Here is a 25,216-nt window from a genome sequence, read left to right as displayed (position 1 = left end):
CGAGTCACGATTGGAGAAACTTAGAGCCACCAGTGGGGCGCGGTGGGGCGGGGCCGGGGGCGGGGCCGGCCCGGAGGAAGTGCGGCTAACGCACAGCATTCTGGGGCCGGAAGTGGGGCCCACGCTGCGGGCTTGCAGTAATGGCGGCGGCGCGGGGTAGAAAGCGGTAAGCTGGGGGTCTGAGGACCAATTCGGCCTTCCGGTGGGTGCTTATATCCAAAGAGGCTCTGATTGAGCGTCTCCGTGTTCCTGGGGCAGCAAGGCTGGGGCAAACCGGGATGGCGGGGAGTCCTGACACCGGCGTTGTAACCTGCAGGCGCCTGGCAGAACTGACGGTGGACGAGTTCTTGGCTTCGGGCTTTGATTCTGAGTCTGAGTCGGAGCCCGAAGGAGCCCCAGAAGTAGAGACGCGGGCCGCGTGTGGAGCCGACCGGAGCCTGGATGGGCTGGGCGGGAGCCCCTGGTCCAGGTGAGGGGAGCGGCTCCGGTGGCACGTCCGTAAAGCAAGCCCTTCTCCTGGCCCACCCCATCGCATGAATGTTGACCTCCGACCCCCTCCCCCAGCCCAGACCCTTGGGCTTATTCATTCCCTCATCCAGCGTTTGCTGAGGTCTTGTTCGCGGACGAGCGTTTTTTGTTACTTTTTTAAAAAATTGAGAGAGCGCGGGGGGGGGGGGCGGGAGGCGGCGCGGAGGGAGAGGAAGAGAGACTCTCAGGTCGACTCCCTGCTTGAGAGCGCCGAGCCCTCTATCTACCCTGAGAGCACCATCCGAGTCGAAGGCAAGAGTCGGAGACTTAACTGAGCCTCCCCGGGCGCCCGGCAAACCTTATTTTAGGTGGTGGGCATGTGTTAGTGAATAGCAATGTTTGGAAGAGCTCAGGCATTCACCTATGATTCGGGTGAATCATAGGTATCGTAGGTTAGAAGAGATAAGTGTGGCAAACAGCGAAGAATAACACGAGGGGTTAGGTGAGTAGGGAGCACGTTGGGGGCGCCTGTTGTGTTTGGTGGAGGCGGCCCTTGGAGGAGATGCTCACTGAACAGAATCCTGAGGGGTTTTGGAAGCCACACAGGGGAAGAATGCTTTGGTGTTTCACGGATCAGGAACGGCCAAGCTGCTTTTGCCTCGTTGCATCCGAAAGAGCAAGATGGGTCACCAGCAGCTCTACTGGAGCCACCCGAGGAAGTTAGGCCAGGGCTCTCGTTCTTGCCGTCTGTTCGGACTGGCACGGTCTGATCCGGAAATACAGCCTCAACATGTGCCGCCAGTGTTTCCGTCAGTATGCCAAGGATATAGGCTTCATTAAGTTGGATTAAGTGAACTTCCTTGAATGGGTCATCCAAGATACCTACCTTAACTGCAGATGTCCAAGATACCTACTTTGATGCCGACTCATTGTACATAAAATAAAAACACTCCAATTATGCAAAAAAAAAAAAAAAAAAAGGAACAGCCAAGCTCCTAAGGTGGGGGTAGGTCTGCACAGAAGTGTGTGTCTGAGAAGTGGGAGGAAGAGTAGTAGAAGAGGAACCTGGAGAGATGGTGATCGAGTCAGATCTCGCAGGTCATCTGTAAGACGTGCAGGTAAAATGGGAAGTTATCTCAGGGTTTAAACCTGTGAAGTGATGTCACAGGACACAACACAAAGGGGTGTTTTGAGAATAGGTTGGAGATGGTCAGTACCGAGATAGGGAGACAGAAACTATGGTAATTGGGACACTTGAGAGATGGTGCTGGTTTAGGAGGAAACATGAGGGAATTTGAAGGATTTTTTTTTTTTACTGATGAGATATCGTGGCACTTTGCATGCTGGGTATGAAAGATAGAGCTTGTCTTCCCTTGAGTCCCTGGAAAGGCAAGATTACCAGCACCTGAGATGGAGCAGGGTGCTGGCAGAGCAAGTTTGGGAGAACCACAAGTTTGGTGTTGGATGTGATGGGGTTGAAACACAGGTGTTGGGATCCCTGGGTGGCGCAGCGGTTTAGCGCCTGCCTTTGGCCCAGGGCGCGATCCTGGAGACCCAGGATCGAATCCCACGTCAGGCTCCCGGTGCATGGAGCCTGCTTCTCCTTCTGCCTATGTCTCTGCCTCTCTGTGTGTGTGTGTGACTATCGTAAATAAATAAATAAATAAAATAAATAAATAAAAAACACAGGTGTTGAAATGTATATAGAGAGACTGTTGAGTATATAAGTCTGGAGTTTAGGGGAGTGGGGGATCTGCTGAAAACTTATCCCTGGAAATCCCCCTGCCTTGGTTGTTGATAGTTGTTGTGGAGCAAGCAGATCAAGCCCCGTAGCTTCTCTGTGGAGCCTGGGAGGCTTAAGTGTGGAGGACAGGAAGCCTCACCCCACTTCCCCCATCTCTGTGAGCTGTGCCTGTCTGTTGTACTTTGACGACACTCACTTTCTCAGCCGGCGGAAAGGTCAAGCATCTGAGCATAAGGACCAGCTCTCACGGCTGAAGGACAAAGACCCTGAGTTCTACAAGTTCCTGCAGGAGAACGACCAGAGCCTGCTGAACTTTAGTGATTCAGACACCACTGAGGATGAAGAAGAACAGCTCCACTCTCTGCCAGACACGCTGGAAGTGAGGGCCTAGGCAGAGTTGGGTGGGGGCAAGGGCACACTTAGGGCCTTTTCATCCTGCTTCAGCCCAGCCCTCTGTATCTGGTGCAGGAAGCAAGTGTGGAGGAGGAAGATGCAGATGAGGATGGAGTCCCTGGAGGGCTGAAGGGGAAGAAAAGGGATTCTGTTCCCGTGACCCTTGCAATGGTTGAGAGGTGGAAGCAGGCAGCAAAGGTGAGAAGTGGCATGGGGTGGGCAGCTGGACTCCCCCCACTTTAGGAATCTGCCCTGGGCTCATTTCAGACGCTTGGATCTGTGCAGTTGCGAGGAGGTAGGTGGGAGGAGCCCGTCTCTGAGCACGGGCGCTGGACTCCTATTGAGCACCAGGGAATCTCACATAGTTCTTTCTTTATGCTGAGAGGCTCCAGGATTACATGCTCTCCTTTGTTTAGAGATCCTAGGGGCTCTTGCTCTCTCTCTCTCTCGGTTTCTCTCTCAGGCTCCCTGTTACCTGAGTGCCATCGTGGGCAGAACATAGTTTCTGTGTCTTAGTGGAGCCAGAGCCCTTCTTTGAAGGGTTCTGCATTGGTTTTGCAAGAAAAGGAAAGGACGGAAGGGAGAATCCTAGGTACTACTTGTCACAGGCCACCATGAAGATCTGGAACCCTTAGCCTTTCCCCTGTGGCCCTGAGCCAGGCTCCCTGCCCTTCCAAGAAGATTCTGGACTCCTTTTTCTCTTCCTTGCTTGTGGCTCCGTAACACTGCCTCCACCTCTGCTCTATGTCTCAGAATGTGGGCAAGGGATGCTTTTCTCTCATAGAGCAGGTTTCTGGAACTCTGGTTGCCTCTCACTCTGTCTGACACAGCTGGTTGCTCCCCCAACATTCTGGGTCCTCTTAACCCCTTTAGCAGCACCTCACTCCAAAGCTGTTCCACGAAGTTGTGCAGGCATTCCGAGCTGCTGTGGTCACCACCCAAGGAGACCAGGAAGGTGCTGAAGCCAGCAGATTCCAGGTCACGGACAGTGCTGGTGAGTTGGGGCAAGGGGATGTGGGATAGTGGCTTTTTGTTCTACCTTTTGTCCTGTGAATAGCATCTGTAGTTTCCTTGTTGCAGTGTTCAACGCCCTGGTCACCTTCTGCATCAGAGATCTCTTTGGCTATCTCCAGAAGTTGCTGTTTGGAAAAGCCACCAAGGACAGTAGTAGGTGAGAGGGAAGAGGGGAGGTAGAGGGGCATGGTCAGGCCCCCCACATTAGGGAAGGCAGAGGCTTTGTGATATAGTGGCCCTCTCTAGACCCAGCCAGGATGGAAGGATGTTGAAGATGGAGCCAGGCCCTTTGCAGAGTTCCTGGGAGAGGGTGGGCACTCATGGCCAATTGGGTGGTTTTGTCTTTTTTTTCCTTTTCTTTGTGAGAAGGTAAATTCCTTACCCATAATTCTTCTGGGGCCCAGAGTGTGTGCTTGACTTTGCACCACTACTTTTATAGATCAGGATGCTGTTTTCTTTGCTATTTTTCTCTCTTTAAATGAATGTTTTGTTCACTTCCTTCTGTTTGCTCTGGGCATTGTGTGTGCTTGTAAGTAGGTGAATTTGAGAAGAGGCTATGGAAAGTCTTCAGAGGGGAGAGAAGAGCAGCAGATGGGTAAAATGGGAGGGATATTTGCCTGGGAGGGTCATAGAGCCACATGACTAGGAGGTAGTAAGGGCACAAAAGGTCAGATTGCGCTAGACACCAGGGAAGGGTCCTGCTGTTACCACCTGTAAGGGAGGCAGGAGGCAGTGGCACAACTGGGGACACGAGGATCTGTGTTTGGTGGAAGCTGCCAGAGTTGGACTAGTGATCAGGAGGGTATGGCTTGGTGGAGGTAGCCCTGTTTGAAAGGGGCAGGGAAACTGACAGACCTTGGGAAGGTGGTGCTGGCATTGGCCAGGCATGGGCTTTTGTGTGAAGGGGACCGTTGCACTGGGAGAACAGGGTTCACTCAGATGGGGTGGGTTTGGTCTCTCTGCAGGGTGCTGCAGCCGTCCAGCAGCCTACTGTGGGGGAAGCTCCGGCTGGACATCAGGGTTTACCTGAGCTCAGTTATACAGGTGCAGTTACAATGGGGAGAGGGCCTGCTGGGTCCCACAAGGCCTGGCCACATCTGGTGGTCCGGTCCTTCCTTGTTGCCCAGATGTGACTGGGTGTTGGGCCTCATAGACCTCTTCTGCTTCCCCAGCTGGTGGCCTGCATAACGGAGACGACGGTAGCGGCAGCTGTGCTCCAGCACATCAGCAGCTCTGTGCTGTACTACTTGACCTTTCCGAAGCAGTGCCGCATGCTGCTCAAGGTGTGCAGTTCCCTTCCCGTGTTGGTGTTAGGGTGGAGGTGGCATCGGCGCCCATCCCCACCTTGCCCCTTGCTTGGCCTCCGCCTCTATCAGCTCTCTATTCTTGGGGTTGCAAGACCAGTCACGTAAGGTGGCAGCTTTCTGATGTTTCTGCTGAGAACTGCAGTGAGACATGCTCTTCTTTATAACGTATGTTCCTGGATCTGTGTGTAACATGTTTTTGTGGTACTGCTGTGGGGAAAGAGTGTGCTCTGTTCTACATTTTTGTTACTCCCTATTTGAGCTCTGACTGGTTCTCTACTGAGGTGCTTTGGGAAGGGCTGTCTCCTAGCCTTGACCACCGGGGCCTCTGACAGCCTTGGGGAGGCTGGGGCAGGCAGTGATGTCACACCTTTTGCAGAGGATGGTGGTCCTGTGGAGTACAGGTGAAGAGACATTGCGTGTACTGGCCTTCCTGGTCCTCGTCAGGGTCTGCCGGCACAAGAAGGAAGTCTTCCTGAGTCCCATCCTCAAGGTAACGCAGGCCCAAGGCTCTTGCCTCCAGTGCCTCCGAGTCTGTGTCCATCAGGGTCTGGTGGAAAGTCTTGGCCTGAGGGCTGGGGAGCTGCTTTTGTGGTCAGCGCCCCTTGTTGGCACCACGGCCCTGGGATGACCCACACCATCATCATAGTTTCCTCCCTGAGAAGTTGGGAACAGTGACAGGGATGGGAACTCTTGGCCCCCAGGAGCTGCACATGGACTGCTCTGCGTAGCTCTCTCCTCAGTGGCTGAGGACATCAGGTGTGTAGAGGGATGGGGACCTTGCTGCCTGCCTGCAAGCCTGGGGTGGCCTGTCCCACATGGAGTCCCTCTAGAAATTCCCAGATAGGCCTGGCACATAGCTAGAGCTTTTTTTACCACCCTCATCCCCAGTCCCTCTGTGGTGTCCTGGCCTCTTCCTGCAGTTATTCATGCTGCAGCTTCCTTGACACTCCACCTTCCCTATAGGACTGCAGACTTAGTACATGAGATTGGTGAGTGGACACCTGTGGAGGCTGAGTAGCAGCAGCAGGGGGCCCTAGGAACAGGTGCTATAGGAGGAGGGGGTCTCAGCAGACATGGCCATGGCCAGACTGTGGTTCCTGCAGTAGCTCTGAGGGAAAGGCCCAAGTATCTGGTGGTGGCTTTGAGCTGAGTGGTGGGTACATATGGCCCTGGGAGCTCTGGTGGCTCTGACTGCAACTTTTCTGGCAGCAAATGTACATCACATACGTGAGGAACTGCAAATTCACCTCCCCCAGCACCCTGCCCTTCATCAACTTCATGCAGCGGACCCTGATCGAGCTGCTTGCCCTGGACACTGGCATTGCCTATCAGCACGCCTTCCTCTATATCCGCCAGCTTGCCATCCATCTGCGTAATGCCATGACCACACGCAAGAAGGTGTGTGATTGGGCTTGTTGGGGGAGGAAGCCTCCCATCTCTTAGGAGAGACAACCCAGCACCCTGGTGGGGTCAGGGCCCTTGCTGGTGGGGGCTTTGGCAACAGATGGAAGGTGGGGACGTCTCTGAGGGTGGGGGGTGGGGAGTTTGGGTAGGTGGGCACAGTGTTGCTGCTACCTGGGACCCTGTGCACAGGGTGGGTGAGGAAGGGCTGGGCCTCTCCAGGACCCCTGAGCTGATTTGGAGATGGACTTCCCTCTGTGCCCAGGAGACCTACCAGTCCGTGTACAACTGGCAATTCGTGCACTGCCTCTACCTCTGGTGCCGCGCTCTCAGCACTGTCTGCCCGAGTGAAGCTCTCCAGCCCTTGATCTATCCCCTCTCCCAAGTGGTAATTGGCTGCATCAAGTGAGTCAGGGGTGGGCAGGGCTGCACTGAGGGCCAGAGGAGGCCAGGGCCAGGGCTACCCGGGCAGTTGTGGGGGTCAGAGTCAGGGCTATGCAGGGAGGCATTCTGGAGGGCCAGGCAGAGCTAAGTCCCCAGGAGTGTCTGGCCAATCCCTGGGCCCTGGGATCTGCTATTTGACAGTGCCTGAGGAAGGACAGGGGGTGGTGGTGTCTGTGGCCCAGTGCCCTGCATGGGAGAATGCCCCAGACTCATGCATTCTGGGTGATGCTGGGTAGGAAAGACTGTGCAATTTGAAAGGAACTTGGGTTTATTACCATGGGGTTCTTGGACAGAGCATATCTGGTATGATGTGCCACATTTCAGTTGTGACTACTAAGCTGTGGTCAGTGGGGACAGAGATTGGAGGAGCTGCCTGTGGTTGGGTGGCTGCCTTTGTTGGCTGGGAGGGATTGCCCCTGAGCTCCTGAAGGGGGGACTTTGAAAGTAGGGGCAGGGAAGAAAGCAAGCCTTGAATGAACGAACCATCTCCCTTTGCCACCATCCTGTATTAAAATGAAGTGAAAAGTCAGTTGGGGTGTTTCCTCATCCCGGTGAAATAGTGAGGAGGCAGGGCCTTAAGACTAGAATTTCAGTCAGGGCCTTTTGTTCTGCTTTGTTGTGTCTAGAGGAATCAGAAAGGGCAGGTGTCCCTCTGACTCTGAGAGAAATTGACAAGAGGGCCCCTTCCTAAGATTAGAACCCCAAGGGTTGGAATGAGTCATGGGCAGCCAGGTCAGGAGGGTGAGGCTGATTTGTGGGGTCTCTGAGGCCCAGGCCTCTGCTCACCTCTGCTTTCCCACGTGCCCCCAGGCTGGTCCCCACTGCCCGCTTCTATCCCCTGCGCATGCACTGTGTACGCGCTCTGACGTTGCTCTCGGAGAGCACTGGCACCTTCATCCCAGTGCTGCCTTCATACTGGAGGTGAGAGGGTGCCTGTCACCTGGGGTGGGGTGGTACAATGCCTCTGTGCTGTTCTTGGAGGCACTTCTTGCTGTATGGAGACCATCTGTTCTGAGATGCATGTAACCTTCCAGAGTGCTGCTTTTTGCATTTGTAGAGCAGGTTTTGTCAGGACATTGTTGAGTGCAGTGCCTTGCTACCTGCCCAAGCTGGTGCTGTGTGTTGGTAGGCCAGAGTGGCAGGGAGAACAGGCTGCTCTGCAGGGCTGGCCTGAGGGTGCTGGTTTTAACACTGCTTGGGTCTTTCTGGTCTGTAACAGTGAGCAGGAGAGCTCGGCCAGAAGCCTAGAAATGATTCCAAAGCTGTATTTCTTTTCCTGCACACTCCTGTGTGCATCTGTGTGTATGCGTTGATCTGCGTGTACACACATGTGAGTGTGTCCTTGTATGCCCACACGTGCATATAGCTCAGGTAGGGAAAGGTTGTGGACTAAAGCCCAGAAATCCACTAGGGGTTAGGCCCCAGCCCACTCTAGACCTAGAGAGGTGTTAGTGTCCCTGTTCACCACATGGGCTGGATAGGGGTGGGCTCAGTGTAGCCAGGGCTGTTCTTTGTGTCTCCTTACCAGGTAGGGGAGAGAAAGCAGTCTCCAGAGGGTTCCTATTCTGATTTCTTCTTTTAATTTTACTTGGCTTTTGTACTGATCCCGGCCTCTGTGTGCCTCAGCCCTACTTGGCATGTCCTTTTGACCCCCAGGCATGTAGGCCTCTCCTTTCCAGAGAAAACAAGTTACAGAGGCTGAAGCAAAGCTCTCTGCCTCCAGGGAATTTCTGCCTTTCCCTTCCTGGGTGGGTGGAAAGGGGGTTGAGAGCAGTCAGGCTAGAGAAATAGAGAAAGGGCAGTGCCCCCCCTAGGAAAACACTTTGTTGTTACAACAGTTACAGTGCTTTCTGTCCGGGGTTGTGCTGAGCCCAGCTGGGAAACCTCATCCCGGCTCTGGTATCTTCAGCATCAGCTACCTGTTCCCCCTCAGAACAACATCCTGGATCACCCCTGTGAGAGGGTGGTGAGGAGGGGCCAGGTATGGCTCCCACTCTGCTGCCACAGGGCAGCCTTCAGCCTTTGGACCTGAGGGTGGGCTTCTCCAAGGGCGGAGGTCGGTGAATGCAGCTTGTGGTCTCTTGAGGGTGAGGGAGTGGAAGCTCTTTAGGGCTTTATCGGAGACCCCCTGTCCGTTGGTGTGTTACTCCCAGGGATGCAGCCCTGGGGTTGGCACCAGACCTCAGGGATGCAGTCATGGATGAGGATGTTGTAGTGACAGTGGCTGTGTGTACAGGAATGATCTCCTGACACTGATGCTTAAAGTTTCTTGGTTTAGTTTTAGGAGAGAGTCAGGGTGTGTGTGCTCCTATTCCTGCCCCCATCGGTCCCACTTCATTCCAGAGAACTCCACTGTGGAATGAAGTGATTCCCTTGGAGGCCAGAGCTCTGGAAGGCAGGGAGTCTGTGGGGCCACAGGACTGGCGCTGCATATGGCTGCTTGTCCCTGGTTCCAAAATGGGTCCCTAAGGAACCAGTGTATGGGTGGAGTGTGCGGTATAGTGGGGCATGAGCTACAGCAGGCCAAGCTGATGTGGCCTTGGGACAGGTTTTCCAGCAGGTCGACTTCAACAGGAGGCCAGGGCGCATGAGCTCCAAGCCCATCAACTTCATGGTGATCCTGAAGCTGTCCAAAGTCAACCTGCAGGAGAAGGCATACCGGGTGAGGCCAGCCTCCAGGCCTTCTGTGGAGGGGCTTGGAGAAATGCCTTGGGTAGAGGTCACAGGTAGATGTCATAGGGCATTAGGGTCTGTGTATGGGGTGACAGCAGTTAGAGGTGTGTGGACACGAGGGAGCTCACTGCCCTCCAGAATTTGTGTGGATCTTCATGGGTGTCTTGGGGTGGAGAAAGCAGTGTTCCCTGGCCTCAGCCACACTCAGTGGCTCACACACTCAGTGTGAGTGTGGCTTGTGGGGAGGCTGTGGAGTCACATCCTCTGATTTCCACCCTGGAGAGTGAGCTGACATACTGGCCTGCTTTGGAAGGTCACTGAGCTTCCGTCTCCCCTGACATTCCCCTTTCTTCCCTGCTGTCTCAGGATGGCCTGGTGGAGCAGCTGTATGACCTCATCCTGGAGTACCTGCACAGCCAGGCCCACAGCATTGCATTCCCTGAACTAGCACTGCCTGCCGTGCTGCAGGTGTGTACCACTGTCTGGTTCCCCCTTCCCTGCCCAGATCACTAGATGGCCTGCTTTGTTAGCAGGCTAGACTGTCTTAGTGGGCTCGGCTCCCCATTTACGTAAGGGGCCAGGAGCAGAGTCTAACCTGAGGCCTCCATGTTGGCACTGCCTCAACATGGGAAGTACGAACATAGGGGTGTGGATCTTTAGGGGTGGGGCTGGCCCAGGTAAGTCAGCAGGGGCCCTAGGACTTGCCAGCTCCACCCCAGGTCTGCCATAGTCCAGGGACCAGACTGGCTAAGAGGTCTACCCTAGGGGTAGTTGGGCTGGAGTGGGCCGAGTCAGACTGGTTTCCTGACTCTAGGCTTTCCCAGGTGGCCCTGGGTGGAAGCCCAGTCAGCCCCATCACAGACCCTGTCTCAACTTTCCTTCAGGTGATACAAGAGTGGAGTAGGCGTCCCTTCTCTCAGAAGTCCCTTCTGGGCCTCTCTGGGAGTGTCCATTTGCTTTTAGACCAGATGTTTCCCATCTTAAAGGGCAGGTGCCTGTCATAGGACGGGTCAGGTGGCACAGCCTGTCCCTGTCTGACCCTGGTGGGCAGAACCAGCCCCCACAATTGTAGGTCTGCTTAGTGAGTAGGGGTGGGGCTGCTCACCTGGCTCAGAGCCCCATCCAGACATGGGTGTGGCTGAGTGCAAGGCTTTATTTCTGGACTCTAGGTCCAGGGATCATAGTCTGGAACAAGGCTCAGCAAACTGTTTTGGTAGAGTCAAATGATAAGTATTCAAGACTTTACAGTCACTTGATTTCTCGTAACTGCTCAGGTCTCCCCGTTGATATACAAAACCCCCACAGAAACACGTAAGTAAATGAGTATGGACATGTACAAATACAACTTTATTTACAGAGACAGGCCAAAGGTGGGATTTGACCTGGAGTGTAGACCCATGCTGCCCCACTGCTGCCACCCATGCCTCTGCATGGCCTGTGGGATGGGCCATCTGCTCTCCAGCTATCACAGGCCCAGGCAACAGAGCTCATGTGGCCCCTGCCTCTCACATTCTGGTGTGTGCACTTGGGCCTCACTCCCCAGGTGTGTGCACTAGCACTCCTGGCTAGGGTGCCAGGACATGTGCACTAGGGCCGTGAGACACACGAACCCATGTTTCCTGCTTCTCCATTATCTCCTTGGGGTCCTGTGTGACCCTGGCAGATGGTGTGGTGCAGAGCATCCCTGCATCTGGACCTTGACTGAGCCCTCCCTCCCTTCTGCAGCTGAAATCCTTCCTCCGTGAGTGCAAGGTGGCCAACTACTGCAGGCAGCTGCGCCAGCTGCTGGAGAAGGTGCAGGAAAATGCGGAGTACATCTGCAGCCGCCGCCAGGGGGCCTCCTTCAGTGTGGCTGACCTGCATGCAGTGGTGAGTTGGGAGCTGGGGAAGGCGGCATTGCCTGAGGGCACCAGTCAGCACAGAGCTGGGCTTTGGAGGTTTGTGCAGAATGGGACATGATCCTGATCCTCTCCCCACAGGATACCTGGGAGAAGCAGACCCGAGAGGAGGGAACCCCTCTCACCAAATACTACAACCAGTGGCGGAAGCTGAGGGAGCGAGAGATCCAGCTGGAGATCAGTGGCAAAGAGCGGGTATGTCTGCAGGGAATGTTTGCTGGGGGGTGGGCATCACCACTGGTTTGTTTGAAGATAAAGATCTAGCTCTCTGGCTGTATCTTTAAGACCAGACTGGGGAAGGCGGCTTGTGGGAAGGGACAGTGCCAGGGATGAGGTCAGCTGATGGTTGGGGCCTGTTCCCAGCTGCAGCCTGTCCTGTGGCTGCTCTGAAGGGACAGATGTTGTGCCGAGCAGAGTAATCGGGGGGCTTCTCTTAGGGCCTTCAGCAGGAGGTCACTGGAGGCTGGACTGGCTAGGGACTTGGGGGGTGGGAGTGGCTGGACTGACCCTGTTACCCAGGCCAGCCCGTGGACAACAGGAGGGTGGGAAAGGAGGTGTAGGAGGGGCTATGCCTCTATAAGTCTGGGCCTGGCCTGTGTGGGACAGTGTGACTTGAGGGAACAGCTTCATGCTGAGTGGCATGCCTGTGACTGTGTCCTTGTGCTGATGTTTGCTATTTCTGGGAGCTAGAAAAGGGAGGGATTGCAGCTGGTCTTCAGCCAGTGTGTGGCTGGAGCCTCCTCACCTGCCTAGCAGGACAGCTGTCCAGGAGTCCTACCTGGTGATGCCGACCAAGAGTTGGCTATAAAAAGTGGAGGACCGGTTGGGAGGCAAGGCTTAAAGGGAACAAGGGAATGGGACGGTGGGTTTGGATAGAGTTGGTCTTTGGGAATGTGAGGGAGAGGAAGACCGTAGTTGTGGTCAGGGTTCTTGCTGTGGTTGTGGGCTAAGCCTTAAGATGGAGGTCAGGCCTAGGGCTAAGACAGGACAAGTTGGGGACTGGGCTAGCGTAGGCTCTCAGAGCCACCTTGACCACCCTCATCTCCTGCTCTGGTTCTGGATCCTTCCAGCTGGAAGATTTGAACTTGCCAGTGATAAAGCGGCGGAAGGTGGGAGACCGTAAGAATGAAGACAGAGTGGAATTTAAAGACCTCTTTGATCTGCACAGTGATGAGGAAGATAGTACTGTGGACTTCTCAGAGAGAGGTAGGGTCCTGAGCTCTTTCTGGGTAAGGGGAAGGCGGACTTAGAAGGCTTCCTTGCACACCTCCTGGAACCAGGAGAGCGGGCGCTGGCTCCCACCTCACTGCTCACTTTTGCTATGCCCCTCCTACCACCAATTCTGCTTGTCTTGGGGTGAGGGCCTCCTGGAATTAGGACATGTGTCCCCAGACCTTGTTCCCTTGCTCCCACTCCTTGCTGGGAACTTGTGAATCCTCTCCACCTGCCCAAAGGTGGCCTGAGGAGAAGATGGGTGGGTGTGGGGTTGTGAGCTTGCCCCACCCTCCCGCATTAGCTGCACCTAGTATGCATTAGCTGGTGGGTCTACTCCCATGGGCTCTTTTTCCTTGGTCCCCAGGGAAGCCTGGGTCCCCAGGAGCTTGGCAGAGGGTAAAGGAGGAGGAGGAGGAGAAGAGGAAGAAGATGAGGAAGATGAAGAAGATGGCAGCTGTAGCAGCCAAGAAGTCAGCAGTTCAAAAGGTGAGTGTTTCCTGGAGGTGAGGAGTGGTGCTGTGGCCCTTTGAATCTTTCCAGGAGCCCAAGGCTGTCATGGGCTTAGGTGAGTGGATAGGCAGGGCCATTGGGTGGGAGTATGGCTCTAGGCTGGGCCCACACCCCTCCTTGGGGATGCCAGGCCAGCTGCTCTGTTCCCACTGGCTCTGGCAGCCAGTAACAGCAGCACCAATAAATTAATTAGGACTGTGATTAATTAGTGATGAGTAATCTCTAAGGCTGGCTTCTTCCCGATAAAGCAGAATTTATGTAGCCTCGGTCTTTTCCTGCAGATGGAAGCCCAGACACAGAGGTGGGCCTGGATGACCAGGAGCTGTGGCGGCTGGCCCAGGGACCAGAGGATGAGTTGCAGGATCTCCAGCTGTCTGAGGAGGACTGAGGGGTGCCAGCCTGGGGACCTGTGGGAACTGCTGTGCAGTGTTCCTACCTCATCAGGCAGTCGGGGGGGAATGTGGCTTCTTGGCTGGCCCAGAGGTCAGGCAGGACGCGTGCCATGGGGTAAGGGCAGTAGATGGTGGATGGGGCTGTTTTTACAACATGAAAGACCAGAAAGTACTGAACCCTGTGCAGATCCCTGGAGGGGTGGCTATGGGGATAGAAACCAGCACTGTAGAATCTGTCTACCACTGCACCCCACAGTTGAGAGAAGCTGGAGTGGGACCCTGCCCTAACCTCTCACCCAATGGCAGGCTGCTGAAACCCTGGAGAAGAGCAGTCCCAGTCCCAGACAGAGCTAATAGGCAAGGCCAAGGCCAGGGTGGCCTGACATGCCTCCTCTCCTTCCTTTGTCATTCTTTGGTTTTTGTCTGCAGGTACCCAGGATGCAGAGTCCCCGGGCTCTCTGTACCTGGCTCTACTGCCACCCCTAGAAAGTTCTAGAAATTTTTCCTCTTAAGTCACATTTTCCGTTTAAAAACTTGTGTTTTTGCATCCAAAGCCAAAACAAAATTATGCAGTAGGGTGGGTGTTTTGCATCAGAGCTGCTGGCACTGAAGGGCTTCAGGATCAAGGTGGCTCACCCACCAGTTCAGCACAGAGGCTGGGGAGGGTCTGCAGGCCCTGGGAGCAGAGCCACAGTTCCATTCTCTTGCTTAGGTGAGGCTCGGCCAGCAGGGGGGTGGCCACCTGCATAGGGGGAGGGGGCCATCGTTGGGGACAGGGACTGCTCCCCAGAGGTGAGCTCCCGCTCTGGGGCCCGCAGTGTTGGTGGCTGCAGCGGCAAAGCCACAGGGAAGCTGGCCATGTAGAAGACTCGGCCTAGGCGCTTGGCCACCTGTGGAGAGATGGGCCTGGGTGGGGGCCTGTTGGCTTGCAGCCATAAAGAGCCTTTGTGCTGACCCACCATTGTCTGGAAACAACTGGTCCCAGATGAGACTCACCTGGGCCCGGATCTTGAGAGCAGGCCCTAGCTTCAGCCCCATGGTGGTCAGGAGGTGCTCCTCTGTCAGCAGGGGCAAGGTCTCCCCATCAATTCCTTGTTCTCTGAAGACCTGAGGGACGGGGGGGGGGGGGGGAATATCAGGGCCTGAGTGCTGGGACCAGCGCCTGCCCACCATGCTGGGTCCCTCCAGCCCACCAAGGGCTAAATGCCTGGGGTTGGCCCAAGGTTTTCCAGAGAGAACAGGGCCAAGAGAAGCTAGTTTGCTAGAAAAACTTGTAAATGAAAGGAAGACCTTTGTCTTGGGCACATACCATTGTTGGAGGCAGAAGCATTGACATGGAGTGCAGGGAGAACATGCAAAGCATCCTTCTCCCTCCCTACACACTGCTTTTGAGGAAGGGAGATTTTGGGTGGGAAGAGGCATTGGGGAATGGAGAACTCAGAGCCATCTCAAAAAAGGTGTGTCCACTCCTGCTCCCTCACCGGTGCATATTCTCCGCAGCCAGACAGGCCCCCCACAAAGCTGCAGACATCGTCCACTGTCCACTTGCTGAGGTCTTCAGGGGCTGTGGCCTCCTCCCCATCCATGAAGAGTCCCCCCATGGTGCCTGGTTTGGGGGGTTGGTATTACTAGGGCTATGGCCAGCTCTTTCCTACGCACCCACCCCTGTTGGTTGGCCTTTTGCCCAAATTGTTCAGAGATGAACTGATAAAAGGGTTTTTTTTTTCTCCCCATGGACACCCTCCCTAAGACCCCAGGCGGTGGTGGGACTGGGTTTCCTTCCACCCCATGGAGATCTAAAGCATGGAGGGGGGTATGCCCACCTGTGTGGAAGTAGGGGCTGACGGCGTAGGGTAAGCCCAGGGGCAGTGGAGGGGGCAGCATGGACCCTGAGAGAAGCCCCTTCCCTTCAGGGCTGGCCCTTCCAGTTGGGGCTTGGCCCAGGTTGGGGCCCTGGCCCCCAGCAGCCACCATCTCAGAGTCCTCTCCTTCTGAATCCTTGGGGGGCTCATCCTCAGAGCCATCTTGTGCCCAGAGCCCAGCCCCCGTGGTCTCCTTGGACTCACTGGAGTGGGCTGAGGCAGGGCTGGGGCCCCCCTTCCGAGGGGCTCGGCGGACAGGCTCCCGGGGAGGGGTCGGGGGGCCGGGGCCTGGGGGTCCCTGGGGGGGCAGGGCCAGCAGCGGCGCAGAGCTGTGTCTCAGCACCAGCATGGCCCCGCGCCGCTGCAACTCCTCGGCGCCATCGGACGGGCGCAGGGCGGCTTCGGGCGCCAGCAGCTGCGGGCGGTGCGCGCTCTCCAGCTCCTTCTGACGCAGCAGCTCTGCCGACATCTCCAGCCTGGACCAGGAAGAGCAGACAGTAGCGGGGGTCAGGTAGTTGGGCAGTGACGCCGCGGCCGCCACCTCCCCCTCTCCCCCTTCTTCCACCCCCTACCTCGCCGCCACGGCGCTTAGGCGCTTACCGGGCCAGGTTTTGCTTCCGCAGGAGCTCCTGCTGCCGGGCAAGCATCTCCGCCTGGGCAGGGGGCAGGAACCCGTAACCTGGTGGGAAGGGGACAGACCACGAGGCCAGGTGGCCGAGTGATCTAGGGCCACCCATGCCCACCTGTCTGTCCTTGGCTTCAACGGGGAGGGGCGGGGTGCTCCGAACGCGGCCGGGCACCAGCAAACCCGGATGCACCCGCACGGACAGCCTCGTGGCGCCCACTCACCAGCCCCTTCAGACACCAAGAGCTCGCACACCCGCCCACTCCTCACCTGGGGTCTGGCACAGGGCCGAGGGCACCCCCAAAAAGGGAGGCCTGAGGTGGGGGCCCAGGGCGATGTGGGGGGCATTCTGGGGCGACAGCAAGGGAGGCGGCTGCGACAGCTCCCTGTGGACGACAGGGCGGTAAACGGGGCGAGCCGCAGGCCCTCGCCCCGCGCGCCCCCTCCATTCCTGTAACTGCCTCGCGCCGCCCGCCCCTCCGGCCGCCGCCTCTACTAATTGCCGGCCCCGCGGGCGGTCGATGCGCTGCTCGTTATGGCTCCGGGTCGCGCGCCGCCCCCGCCCCCGCCCCCGCCTGGCGGCGCCAATTAATCTCGGCGGCGGCGCGGAGGCGCTGACCCGGCGGGCGGCGGCGACTGCAGCGGTAATTACCGCGCGGGGAGCGCCGGGCCCCCGCCTCTCCGCCAGCAGTGGACCCTGGGCGGCTGGGCGGGTGGGGGGCGCAATTAGCTGCAATCCAGGAGGTGGGGGAGGCAGCTGCAAATAGCGCTCGCGGTAGGAGGGCGGGGGGCGCGGCGTTGCTGGGGGGCGTACCCTGGCGCCCGGCGGGAGACCGCGGAGAGCTGCCCAGCCGCTTAACGCCCCCTAGCTCGCTCACCCCTTGGCCTCTGCAGGTGGACCAGCCCGGCGCGCGGAGGTGGGGGTGCCCCCCGCTCCAGCTCTCCGACTTCAAGGCTTCCAGACTTCGCGCTGCTCCCCCCTCCCCCCGCCCCGTTCTGCCCTCTGCCCTCCCTCCACACCCCTCTCTCCACGGACTTCCCCAGTCTGCCTCCAGCCCTTCACCTACCTGTTGGGGGGACAAAGCCCTCAGCTGTCTCTGGGGCACCTGGATTCAGCGAGTCCCAACAGTTGCTCAACAGAAACGGCAGTCACCCTTAACACCCTGCCCAGAGGGGTGGTCACCCCCACGCATTCTACTCCAGAGTGTTCTGGGCCTCTGACCAGCTCAGCGGGTGTCAGGACCCTTCTGCAGACCATGAACCTAGGGCCAGCACAATGCCTGGCACACTCCGTCCCAACACGGCCTCGTGTGGCTGTGATGGGGGAGGTACTCGATTGAAGGCAGGTGACAAGGTAAGGAGATGCAGGCTGTGGACGTGACCTGCAGAAACCAGGTACTAGGTTTCTGATAGGCCCACCCCAGCTTTGTATCCAAGAAATAAGCCAAGAGAAAATGGGGACCTCTCCTGTGTGAGCACCCAGTACCTCTCTGAGAAGGATGGGGTGCCAGCTGACACGGTGCCCTCTCGGTGCTGAGCCAGGCCCTGCTTTCGACGTTGACCTGCAGTGGATGAGGGCAGGTGGACTTCCAGGGCACTGGGACTCCTCACAGCTGCTGCTGCCACCTCCTGCCGGACCCTTAGGAGATCTGGGAGTGGGGAAAGTGGTCAGTGGTGACCTAGAGGCCAGGCTCTGCCCAGGACTCTCGCTACCTCAACCCTGGTGAGTGAATGACACCAAGGAGATCAAAAGCTGGTCAGAGTACATCCTTAAAATAACCTTGCTGGTTGGTCACAGAGAAAGACAAACAGAAGGCCACAGGACAGAGGAGACCCAAATCATTACAGTGCAACTAGCTTCATGGTGCCAGGAATGGGGGTTGGGAGGCACCCACTTGTATTGGGAGGGGAGCTGGTAAGCATTTGAAATGGATATGGGGAGGTCAGAAACCAAAATGCAGTGGGAGGGAGGGAAAGAGCCGGCAGATGGGATTCTGTAGTGCGGGCATGCTGATACGGACAGGAGTTCAGAGGTTCTGGAGATGGGTTGTGCAAAGACCCAAAAGTGAGGGCGCAGGCCTGCTCCTGGAGGATGGGAATGGGCTTCCAACCCCAGACTAACGCTGCCCAGGTGCCCCCTTCTAGATAACAATGCAGCGCCCCCCAGGGCGCCTAGCACTCTGCTCCCCATCCAGGTTCCTCCATCCTGCTCAGGGCCGGGCCTCTGAGTACCCCCCGCAACCCCCCATGTGTGCAGGCTCCGCCGACATCGCCGCCGCCGCCTGTTTATAAATTAATTACCCGAAAAGCGGAGGTGGGTCCTGCCCGGGCCGGGTGCCAGCCCGCAGAGCCCAGCCGGCGCGGCCGCCTGCATCGATCCCAGCGGGGCCCCTCGCCCCCGCGCCCGCCCGGCGGCCTCGGTTATTTACAGTCGGCTCCGCGGCGGGGGCGGCGGCGCAGGGCCATGATTGACAGCCCGGCTCCCAGCGCTGCTCCCCGGTGGCCGGCGCCCCCTCCCCCGCGCAGGCCAGCGGAGCGGGCCCCAGGCAGGGCAGGGAAAGCAATTAAAAAGGAAGATTTTTAAATTATTAACATTTGGTGAATTATTCAGGCTCTCGGTGCCTGACTGCCCTGGGGGACAGTGCCTTGTGTAAGGAGAAGAAATCCTGCCCTCTTCCCAGCACCCCTCACCCACCTCCAGCCAGAGAAGCCAAGCTAGGGGCAGCGCCCTTGAGCTGGGGTCTGCTGGGCTACGGTGCAGCTGGTCAGGGTGCCAGATGGTGGGTGAGTGAGGGGTGTCCATAAGAGGCAGGAAGGACAGATGGACGAGCACAGGGTGGGGAGCCTGGTGGGGCAGGGACTGTGCTGCTGAGCGCTTCTCCTGAGCACCAGGGAAGTAGGTCCTGGTGGCCATATCCTAACTGCCACCCGATCTGCCTTCTGGATGTCCTAACCTGACTGCTCCCCTCCTCCCAGCCCCTTCCATGTAGAGACCCAGGCAGACCCCAGGCAAGGTGTTCAGCACAATCTCCCACACTGCCCTGATGGCGCTACAGTAAGAAGGACTGCAGCATACAGATCAGGCAACGATAAGGTGTGTGTACTACTGGAGAGGGGCAGGTTCTGTCTCTGGTTCTGTCCCCACCTCCCACTCTCACTGCGGCTCATCCCAGACTCAGTTTCCTCACCTGTGAATGACAGTGCTTGCATGCCACAGGTAAGGGGTGGCCCTGCTGGAGAGTCTATGGGAGATGATGGTAGGGGTGGACTGTACGGATATGCAGGTGGGGGATCTCCCAGAACTACCCAAACAAGTGGCTGCCTGGGCAGAGGGAGGAGAGTCACAGCAATGCCCACCTAAAAGGGGGGTGAGGGGCCTACAGATCTGCATCCAAACCCAGCCTTGGTGTCAGCAGCCAAAGATCCCAGGGCTTCTTTCCAGGGTAAGCAGAGGCCTGCAGGGACAATGGAAACCCAGCACACACAGGTAGACACTTGGTGAGGGATGGTGTCACGGGATGGGAGCACATACCGTGGCTGGGGAGGCCCAGGTGGTACAGGCGCTGGGGGTCCTCAAAGGTGCTGGCCTCACTCAGGGCAGACACAAGCCGGCGGTAGTGATCCTCAGGGGCCATGCTGGGCCCAAATTCTGGCAGCAACAGAGTCTCTGTTGAGGGGAGCAATGGTGAGGGTATCTTCCTTCAGATACTGCCCCAGGAGAAGGGCAGGACCTCTCCCTCTTAGAACCGGCTGCTGGGCTAATTCTGCCCTGTGCAGGATCAAAGTTATCCCCCTCCCTCCTTGTGACCTGTCCCTCCACCTCCTAGTTGAGCTCCCACCTTGGGGTGACTTGCTTCGTGCCTTCTTCTCCAGTGGGCAGTCACTGCTGATGTGGGGGGAGCGGCCTAGCCTCTTGCCCAACAGGTCACCTAGGGGAGGGCAGAGTGAGCCCCATCATGTGTCTCTGGGCTTGGAGGGGACAGAGTCTGGGAGGGCCGGGGTAGGGAGGGATCCAGCCCAGGCCTCGGCCCCTACCAGCTCCATCTCAGCCCAGAACCAAATCCAACACTGCTCAGGTGCCTTTGGGTCCTGGCCACATCAAAGACTTTTCCAGTCCAAGGTCCCAGGCCTTCAGCCAGAGGACATCTTGCCAAGGTCTGGGCAGGTCAAGGGACAGTTCTGATCCTGGATTTTAGAGTATGTGTGTATGTGATGGGAAATTGGTGGTAGCAGACTCAGGTGGCAGCTCAGGACTGCACAGGTGCCCTGGTGCCCCTACCCAGCCAGACTAGTACTCCTGTGTAAATTAACGGGCCCTCCGGGTCATTCTTTTTTTGTTTTTTTTTTTTTTTTTTTTTTTTTTTTTTCCTCCGGGTCATTCTGCTGAAGAACTGAAGGCTTTGGTTTAGATTGGAAGCCATCTCCCCTCGGTTGAGGAGCCTAGCCTCTATGGCTCAGGGAAGTCACTAGGCAACAGGCCCCAAAGGTCAGGCACACCTGCCACATCCACTCTGGGCACCTCCACCGAGGCCACACCCTTTGCTGCCCTCAGAAGGCCTGAGCCAGCACCCTGGCCTTGCCTGTCACATACACGCTCACCTGCTCAGCTGGGCTCTGAGCTCTTGAGGGCACCCCTGAACAGTCACACCTGCTGTACATAGTCTGGCCATAGTAGCAGGGGGACCCAGCCCCACCCATCTCCCAAAGCCCTCTCAGGTCCTACATCCAAACCATACTCCTCTGTCTTTCCAAGTTCGTCCCTCTCCATCCCAGCCCCTGGTCCTTCCTTCCTGGGCTCAGGGCCTGGGATAGCATCTTTGATGAATGGCTAGGCAGATGTCCTGGTCTCCCGGGCCCACCCCAGTGCTGGCCTGTGGGCCAGGGCCCTTGCTCTTGCCCCCTCTCCAACCTGACAAGGCTGCCTGGGTGGGTGGGGTGAGGGCTATCTGCTCTGTGAACCAGACTTGCCGTGACACCTCAGCAAGGCAGGCTTCCCAGAGCCTAATTCCCAGAGCCTAATTCCTTTCTCTTATTCCCTTAATCTGTCATTTTTATCAGGCTGGGGAAGTGCGGCAGCAGTGAGAGGCCGATCAATCTCCACTTTACAGCTGACAGAATGGTGCTAATAACTTATTGATCTCAGCCACCTCACTGCCACCGGTCTGGGCTCAGCAGCCCAACCCCAGGCCCTACCCAGAGAGGGACGAGGTCCTTCACCGCTTGACTGAAGGGTCCCTACCTCAGGGATCTGTCAGGACAGGTAGGAGCACAACCAGCCTGAGGGCACCTTGAGGAGGCCAAAGCTGGCCCCCAACAGCCTTGGGGCATCAGGGCCCAGCTGGCAGGAGGGCCATAATATCCAGCTGTGCCAGGCCTGGAGGCGGGCCTGGGCTTGGTCCACACCTGCTGCTCAGGCCCCATCCTACACATATACCTTTTCCTCTTGGGTTTAGGGAATAACCCAGCCCTCTCACTTCCCTGAGTTCTTCTCCCATTTCCCACAGTGGAAACTTCCCCCTCCCCTTCCTGTTGGGGGATCGGGCTCCTCTCTATCTGGGGGAGGAGCTGCTGAAGGTAGAAGAAGGACCCATGGGGAGACCCAGGCCCATGGCTGCAGTAATGTCCTGCCATGGAGATCTGAGGGTTCATGAGTCCCTGATGAGGGCAACAGTCGTAAGATGGCAGCTGAGCCCCTCACCCACGGCCCTTCCTATCCAGGGTCCAGGGAGGGACCAGGGCCGGGGCTGTAGGAATAGAGCTGACATGTGCTCCTGGGGAAGCAAGAGGCAAGGACACGCAAATGTCCCCAGCCAAGGGCCAACAGGAACAAGTGGAAGCCAATAGGAGACTAGAGCCCCAAGAAGAGGGCAAATTCTCACAAGACCTGGACACAGCACAGATGTGACACTTTACGCAGAGCACCTGAGCCCTGGAGTGCTTGCCTGCACCTCAGCATAAAGTGAGAGCGAGGACGCAGGTGTGTGGCATGGTGATACCCACACACAGACCGTGAGCTGGGGTGTCTGGGCCATACCAGGGCCCCAAGCACACAGCCCTATCGGAGAGCAGGCCACACATGCACATCGGTGCCCGTGGACTGTGAGGTCTCCGTGTGTGCAGGCAGCCGGGGGAGGGCCTGCCGGTTCAGAATATCTCAATCACCGGGGGCTCCCATGGCTCTGCCGATCGATGGGGCAATTAGATTTTATCAGCTGCCTGCTCAGCCACCTCCAACAAGGCTGCAGAAGCGGCCCCCTCACACCCAGCCCGCAAAGGCCTTCCCAGGCACAGGCATGCCTGGGAGCACGAGGGGGATGACTACCTCCTACCCAGCCATTCTCAGAGCTGTTAACCACTGCTGGAAACTTCCCTGCCCAGGGCCCAGAGGGCAGCAAGGGCCCCCTGCCAGCAACTTTGACCTCCCCTCTTTCAGTGAAAGCTCAGCCACCACCCATTCTCTGCAGCAGAGCCTCATGGCCAAGTCCCCTCTGGCCTGTTCCTCTGAGGAGGGCCTAGGTCCCCCAACTGCCCCCTCCTCCTGAGCTCCTGCTGCCTCCAGGAGCTGTCCCTCTGAGATGACCTCAGGAGCTCTTGGGCCAGCACTCTCCCTTCCCACCCCTGCAGAGGTTCAGGCTCCAGCCCCCCCATCTCTTAGGCAATGAACCTCTTTCCTCTAGGAGCCTTTGCCCATGGGGTTGGTGGGCACTCTCATGCATGCAGAGCATGTCCCTGCCCTCAAAGGAGGCATTCAGGATGTGCATTTCTGGGCCTCTCTGAGGCCTGCACATCCCTGACTGTCCTCCCTGCTTCTGCCCCTATGAGAAGGGGGTGGCAATGGCCTTGACCACTCCGAGCCCACCCCAGGAGCAGCCATGGTGGAGCCACAGCCCCTGCCTCCTGTCTGCCCGGCTGGCCGGGATTAACACAATTACCATCACACGGAGCCCCAGGGGACAGCCAGCCTTGCCACCTCCCGCCTCCACTGGCCTCCCTGGCTGCCAGCCAAGGCTGCTAGGGGTGGCGGCATCCAGAGCCGCTAAGCAGAGACACTGGAAGGGTGGCAGGGCAGATTGTCCTCAGGCTGAGCTGCAGTGGCCCTGGCAGCCCTGTTCTCCCCCCCCAGCTCCTCACCTGCAGCTCCCAGGCCTATCTCCACACCACCTCTCTGGAATTCACAGCGGCTCTGATGCTCGGGCATAACGAGGTGGCGGCTGCGGTGGACACTGGATATAAGGGTAGGCAAGTCGCTGTCCTGGCTGCAGCGAAGCAATACAATGAAGGTGAGATCCCAAAAGGCCAGTGCACCCAGCCCTGGGCACAGCAAGTGCCTGAAAAAGCTCGAGTGTGGGCATGCATAGTGCCAGAGGACAGTCTGTAAATGTGCAATGCCTCCTGCATACCTCTGTGTGAGTCTGTGACAGCACACATGTGGGCATCCCCAGAGCAGGTCCCAAGGGAAACCTCTGGTGGGTGTGACCTACCCAGGTCTCACCCAGGCCCATTAGGACCTACCAGGTGTCTGCCAGGCCTCTGTCAGGCCTGGGGCCCTTACGCTCTGGCCCCACCGCAGCTCCCAGGGAGGTGTATGCAGAGCATGGGAGCCCAGCTCAGTCTTGCCATGCTCTCCCCATAGTGACCAGAGCAAACACCAGGCAAGGGGGTGTCTGCTCATGAGGAACAGTGACCAGAGAGGACACGCACTGTCACACATGCACCTACTCCTGCGCCAGCTGCTTCATTAAGAAAGTTGCATTTACTCTTCCAACTAAAACCTGCAACTACCCACAGACCCTCAATTTCTTCAAATAAGGAAAGGAAACTGAAATTCAGACCAAAGTCCTGCAGGCAATGAGATGTGTGCACAATAGGGACGTACACACGGGCACGTGCAGGCTCATGCAAGGGCAAGAGCATGCACCTACATTTGCACATACACATAACCCTCCCTCCTCCCCCGCCATGTGCCCATGACACCGGTCTCCCCAAGGCCCCCTGCTAAGAATCTCAGCCACCAGGAATAAACAAGTATTTAACTCTTCTATTCCCTTTATTCCCTCATTTCTCTTTTTGGTAAATCAACTCAATCCTACAGCACAGGGTCCCAGAGGAAACGTTAGTGTGATTGTGTGTGAACAACCCCCAACCCCATTGTTCCTTGTGTTCTTAGCATAGAGAAGGGTCACCTGCCACCGTTCAGATGCAGCCTGGAGCAACAGGAGGTCAAGACAGTACAGAAGAGGAGCAGCGAGGGCCTGGGCACCCCACCCTCCCCAATACCCTTGCTCCCTGGCCCACCTGTAATAGAGCAGCCTCCCAGCTGGGCCGCTGCAAGGAGGCCTCCACGGAATGACCTGGGAACCGACCCTAAACCTCATTAAATAGCCCCCAGCCCCCCTGGCCTGGGTGGCTGGAGCAGGCTAATCCAGGCTGGCCCCTAAGCAGATCAGTTTCAGCCCCAAAGACTCCAGGGCTGGGCTCTAGAGCCTTCTGGGAGACCCAGATGCCAGATCTCTCCCCACACCCACCCCCCTCCCAGAAGGAGAGAAGGCACCTCCCCCCCCCAAACACACACAAAGAGGAGGGCAGGTGGGACTAAGTACTTTATGAGATTAATTGGCAGCAACTCTCATCCCTCTATCATCCTCATCAATGCGAGGATGTTTAGGACAGAAGTGCTGTCCTCAGCATGAAGGAGGGGATGGGGGGTGGCTAGAGTCCTCCAGGGAGTTCTCCCCTGTGGGGATCCAATGCTGTAGGGGTCCTGATCCCCAGGACCCCTACAGGAAGTAGATCAACTCCCCAGAGACTGAGTCGGCAAGGAAAAGCCACCTTAATTTGTTACCCATGAAGCCATGGTCCCATGCCCACACTGGGACCTGGGGACCATACCCCTTACCTCACCACTACCACTGTGGCCATCAGCCCTTTCACTCTTGGGTCATTCAGGCACTCAGGTGGTGTTGTGGCACCATGGAGGTGAGGCCCAGGGGGGCATCTGGACACCACTGCCCACTATACCCCTGCTCTCTGCCTTGGGGGTTCACTCCACAGGCAGCCTGGCCTGATTCTGGAAAACCTGTTTTTGTCACTCACTGAACAAATTATGGAAGCTTTTGTATAAAGAACTACAAAGAAACACCAGGCTGAAAGCATATAAACTCTGCATTTGGCACCCCAAGTATGAGGTCCCCGCAGCCATGAAAACACTCTCTGCATCCTGCTGTGCATAAGGGGTTTGGGAGGCTCTCTGTTCCACTGTGGGGGTGTGAC

The 25,216-nt window shown here is 57.3% G+C and overlaps 2 protein-coding genes, 1 long non-coding RNA gene and 1 pseudogene across 13 annotated transcripts in view; 3 read left to right on the top strand and 1 right to left on the bottom strand.

Moving 5' to 3' along the window:
• The first annotated feature begins 46 nt into the window (after nucleotides 1–46).
• NOC2L (NOC2 like nucleolar associated transcriptional repressor) lies at nucleotides 47–13,455 on the top strand. Its single transcript, XM_049110446.1, is given in 20 exon segments — nucleotides 47–166; nucleotides 317–469; nucleotides 2,417–2,591; nucleotides 2,681–2,803; nucleotides 3,479–3,599; nucleotides 3,686–3,776; nucleotides 4,585–4,663; nucleotides 4,792–4,902; nucleotides 5,303–5,416; nucleotides 6,136–6,324; nucleotides 6,593–6,732; nucleotides 7,582–7,679; nucleotides 7,682–7,692; nucleotides 9,320–9,433; nucleotides 9,811–9,912; nucleotides 11,170–11,313; nucleotides 11,424–11,537; nucleotides 12,413–12,571; nucleotides 12,980–13,043; nucleotides 13,349–13,455. Coding segments are annotated over 20 exon segments (2,235 nt in total). The 5' UTR covers nucleotides 47–140.
• LOC112647038 (40S ribosomal protein S29-like) lies at nucleotides 1,087–1,428 on the top strand (annotated as a pseudogene).
• A 522-nt stretch (nucleotides 13,456–13,977) lies between the features above and the next one.
• Nucleotides 13,978–25,216, bottom strand: part of SAMD11 (sterile alpha motif domain containing 11) — a 53,340-nt gene continuing 42,101 nt past the window's right edge. For 9 of the 11 annotated variants that reach the window (XM_035715907.2, XM_035715906.2, XM_035715904.2 and 6 more), the window contains 10 exons: nucleotides 23,078–23,202; nucleotides 19,786–19,875; nucleotides 19,479–19,613; nucleotides 17,433–17,595; nucleotides 16,217–16,332; nucleotides 15,922–16,000; nucleotides 15,283–15,797; nucleotides 14,941–15,065; nucleotides 14,456–14,566; nucleotides 13,978–14,349 (listed from right to left, as the gene is read on the bottom strand). In XM_035715907.2, coding sequence (XP_035571800.2) covers nucleotides 14,104–14,349; nucleotides 14,456–14,566; nucleotides 14,941–15,065; nucleotides 15,283–15,797; nucleotides 15,922–16,000; nucleotides 16,217–16,332; nucleotides 17,433–17,595; nucleotides 19,479–19,613; nucleotides 19,786–19,875; nucleotides 23,078–23,202 — 1,705 coding nt within the window. In that variant the 3' untranslated portion in view covers nucleotides 13,978–14,103. The remainder of the gene's footprint in view (nucleotides 14,350–14,455; nucleotides 14,567–14,940; nucleotides 15,066–15,282; nucleotides 15,798–15,921; nucleotides 16,001–16,216; nucleotides 16,333–17,432; nucleotides 17,596–19,478; nucleotides 19,614–19,785; nucleotides 19,876–23,077; nucleotides 23,203–25,216) is intronic. The other 2 variants (XM_025427613.3, XM_025427612.3) reach the window with 2 other exon arrangements.
• Nucleotides 16,327–23,187, top strand: LOC118354691 (uncharacterized). The gene is made up of 4 exons (XR_004815616.2): nucleotides 16,327–17,300; nucleotides 18,923–19,040; nucleotides 21,005–21,206; nucleotides 23,070–23,187. It is a non-coding gene; the product is annotated as an uncharacterized LOC118354691 (long non-coding RNA).

This window comes from Canis lupus, chromosome 5, assembly GCF_003254725.2.
Source record: "Canis lupus dingo isolate Sandy chromosome 5, ASM325472v2, whole genome shotgun sequence".
Classification (NCBI taxonomy): domain Eukaryota; kingdom Metazoa; phylum Chordata; class Mammalia; order Carnivora; family Canidae; genus Canis; species Canis lupus.
The sequence above is the reverse complement of the archived record's forward strand: the minus strand, read 5'-3'. Positions and strand labels throughout refer to the sequence as shown.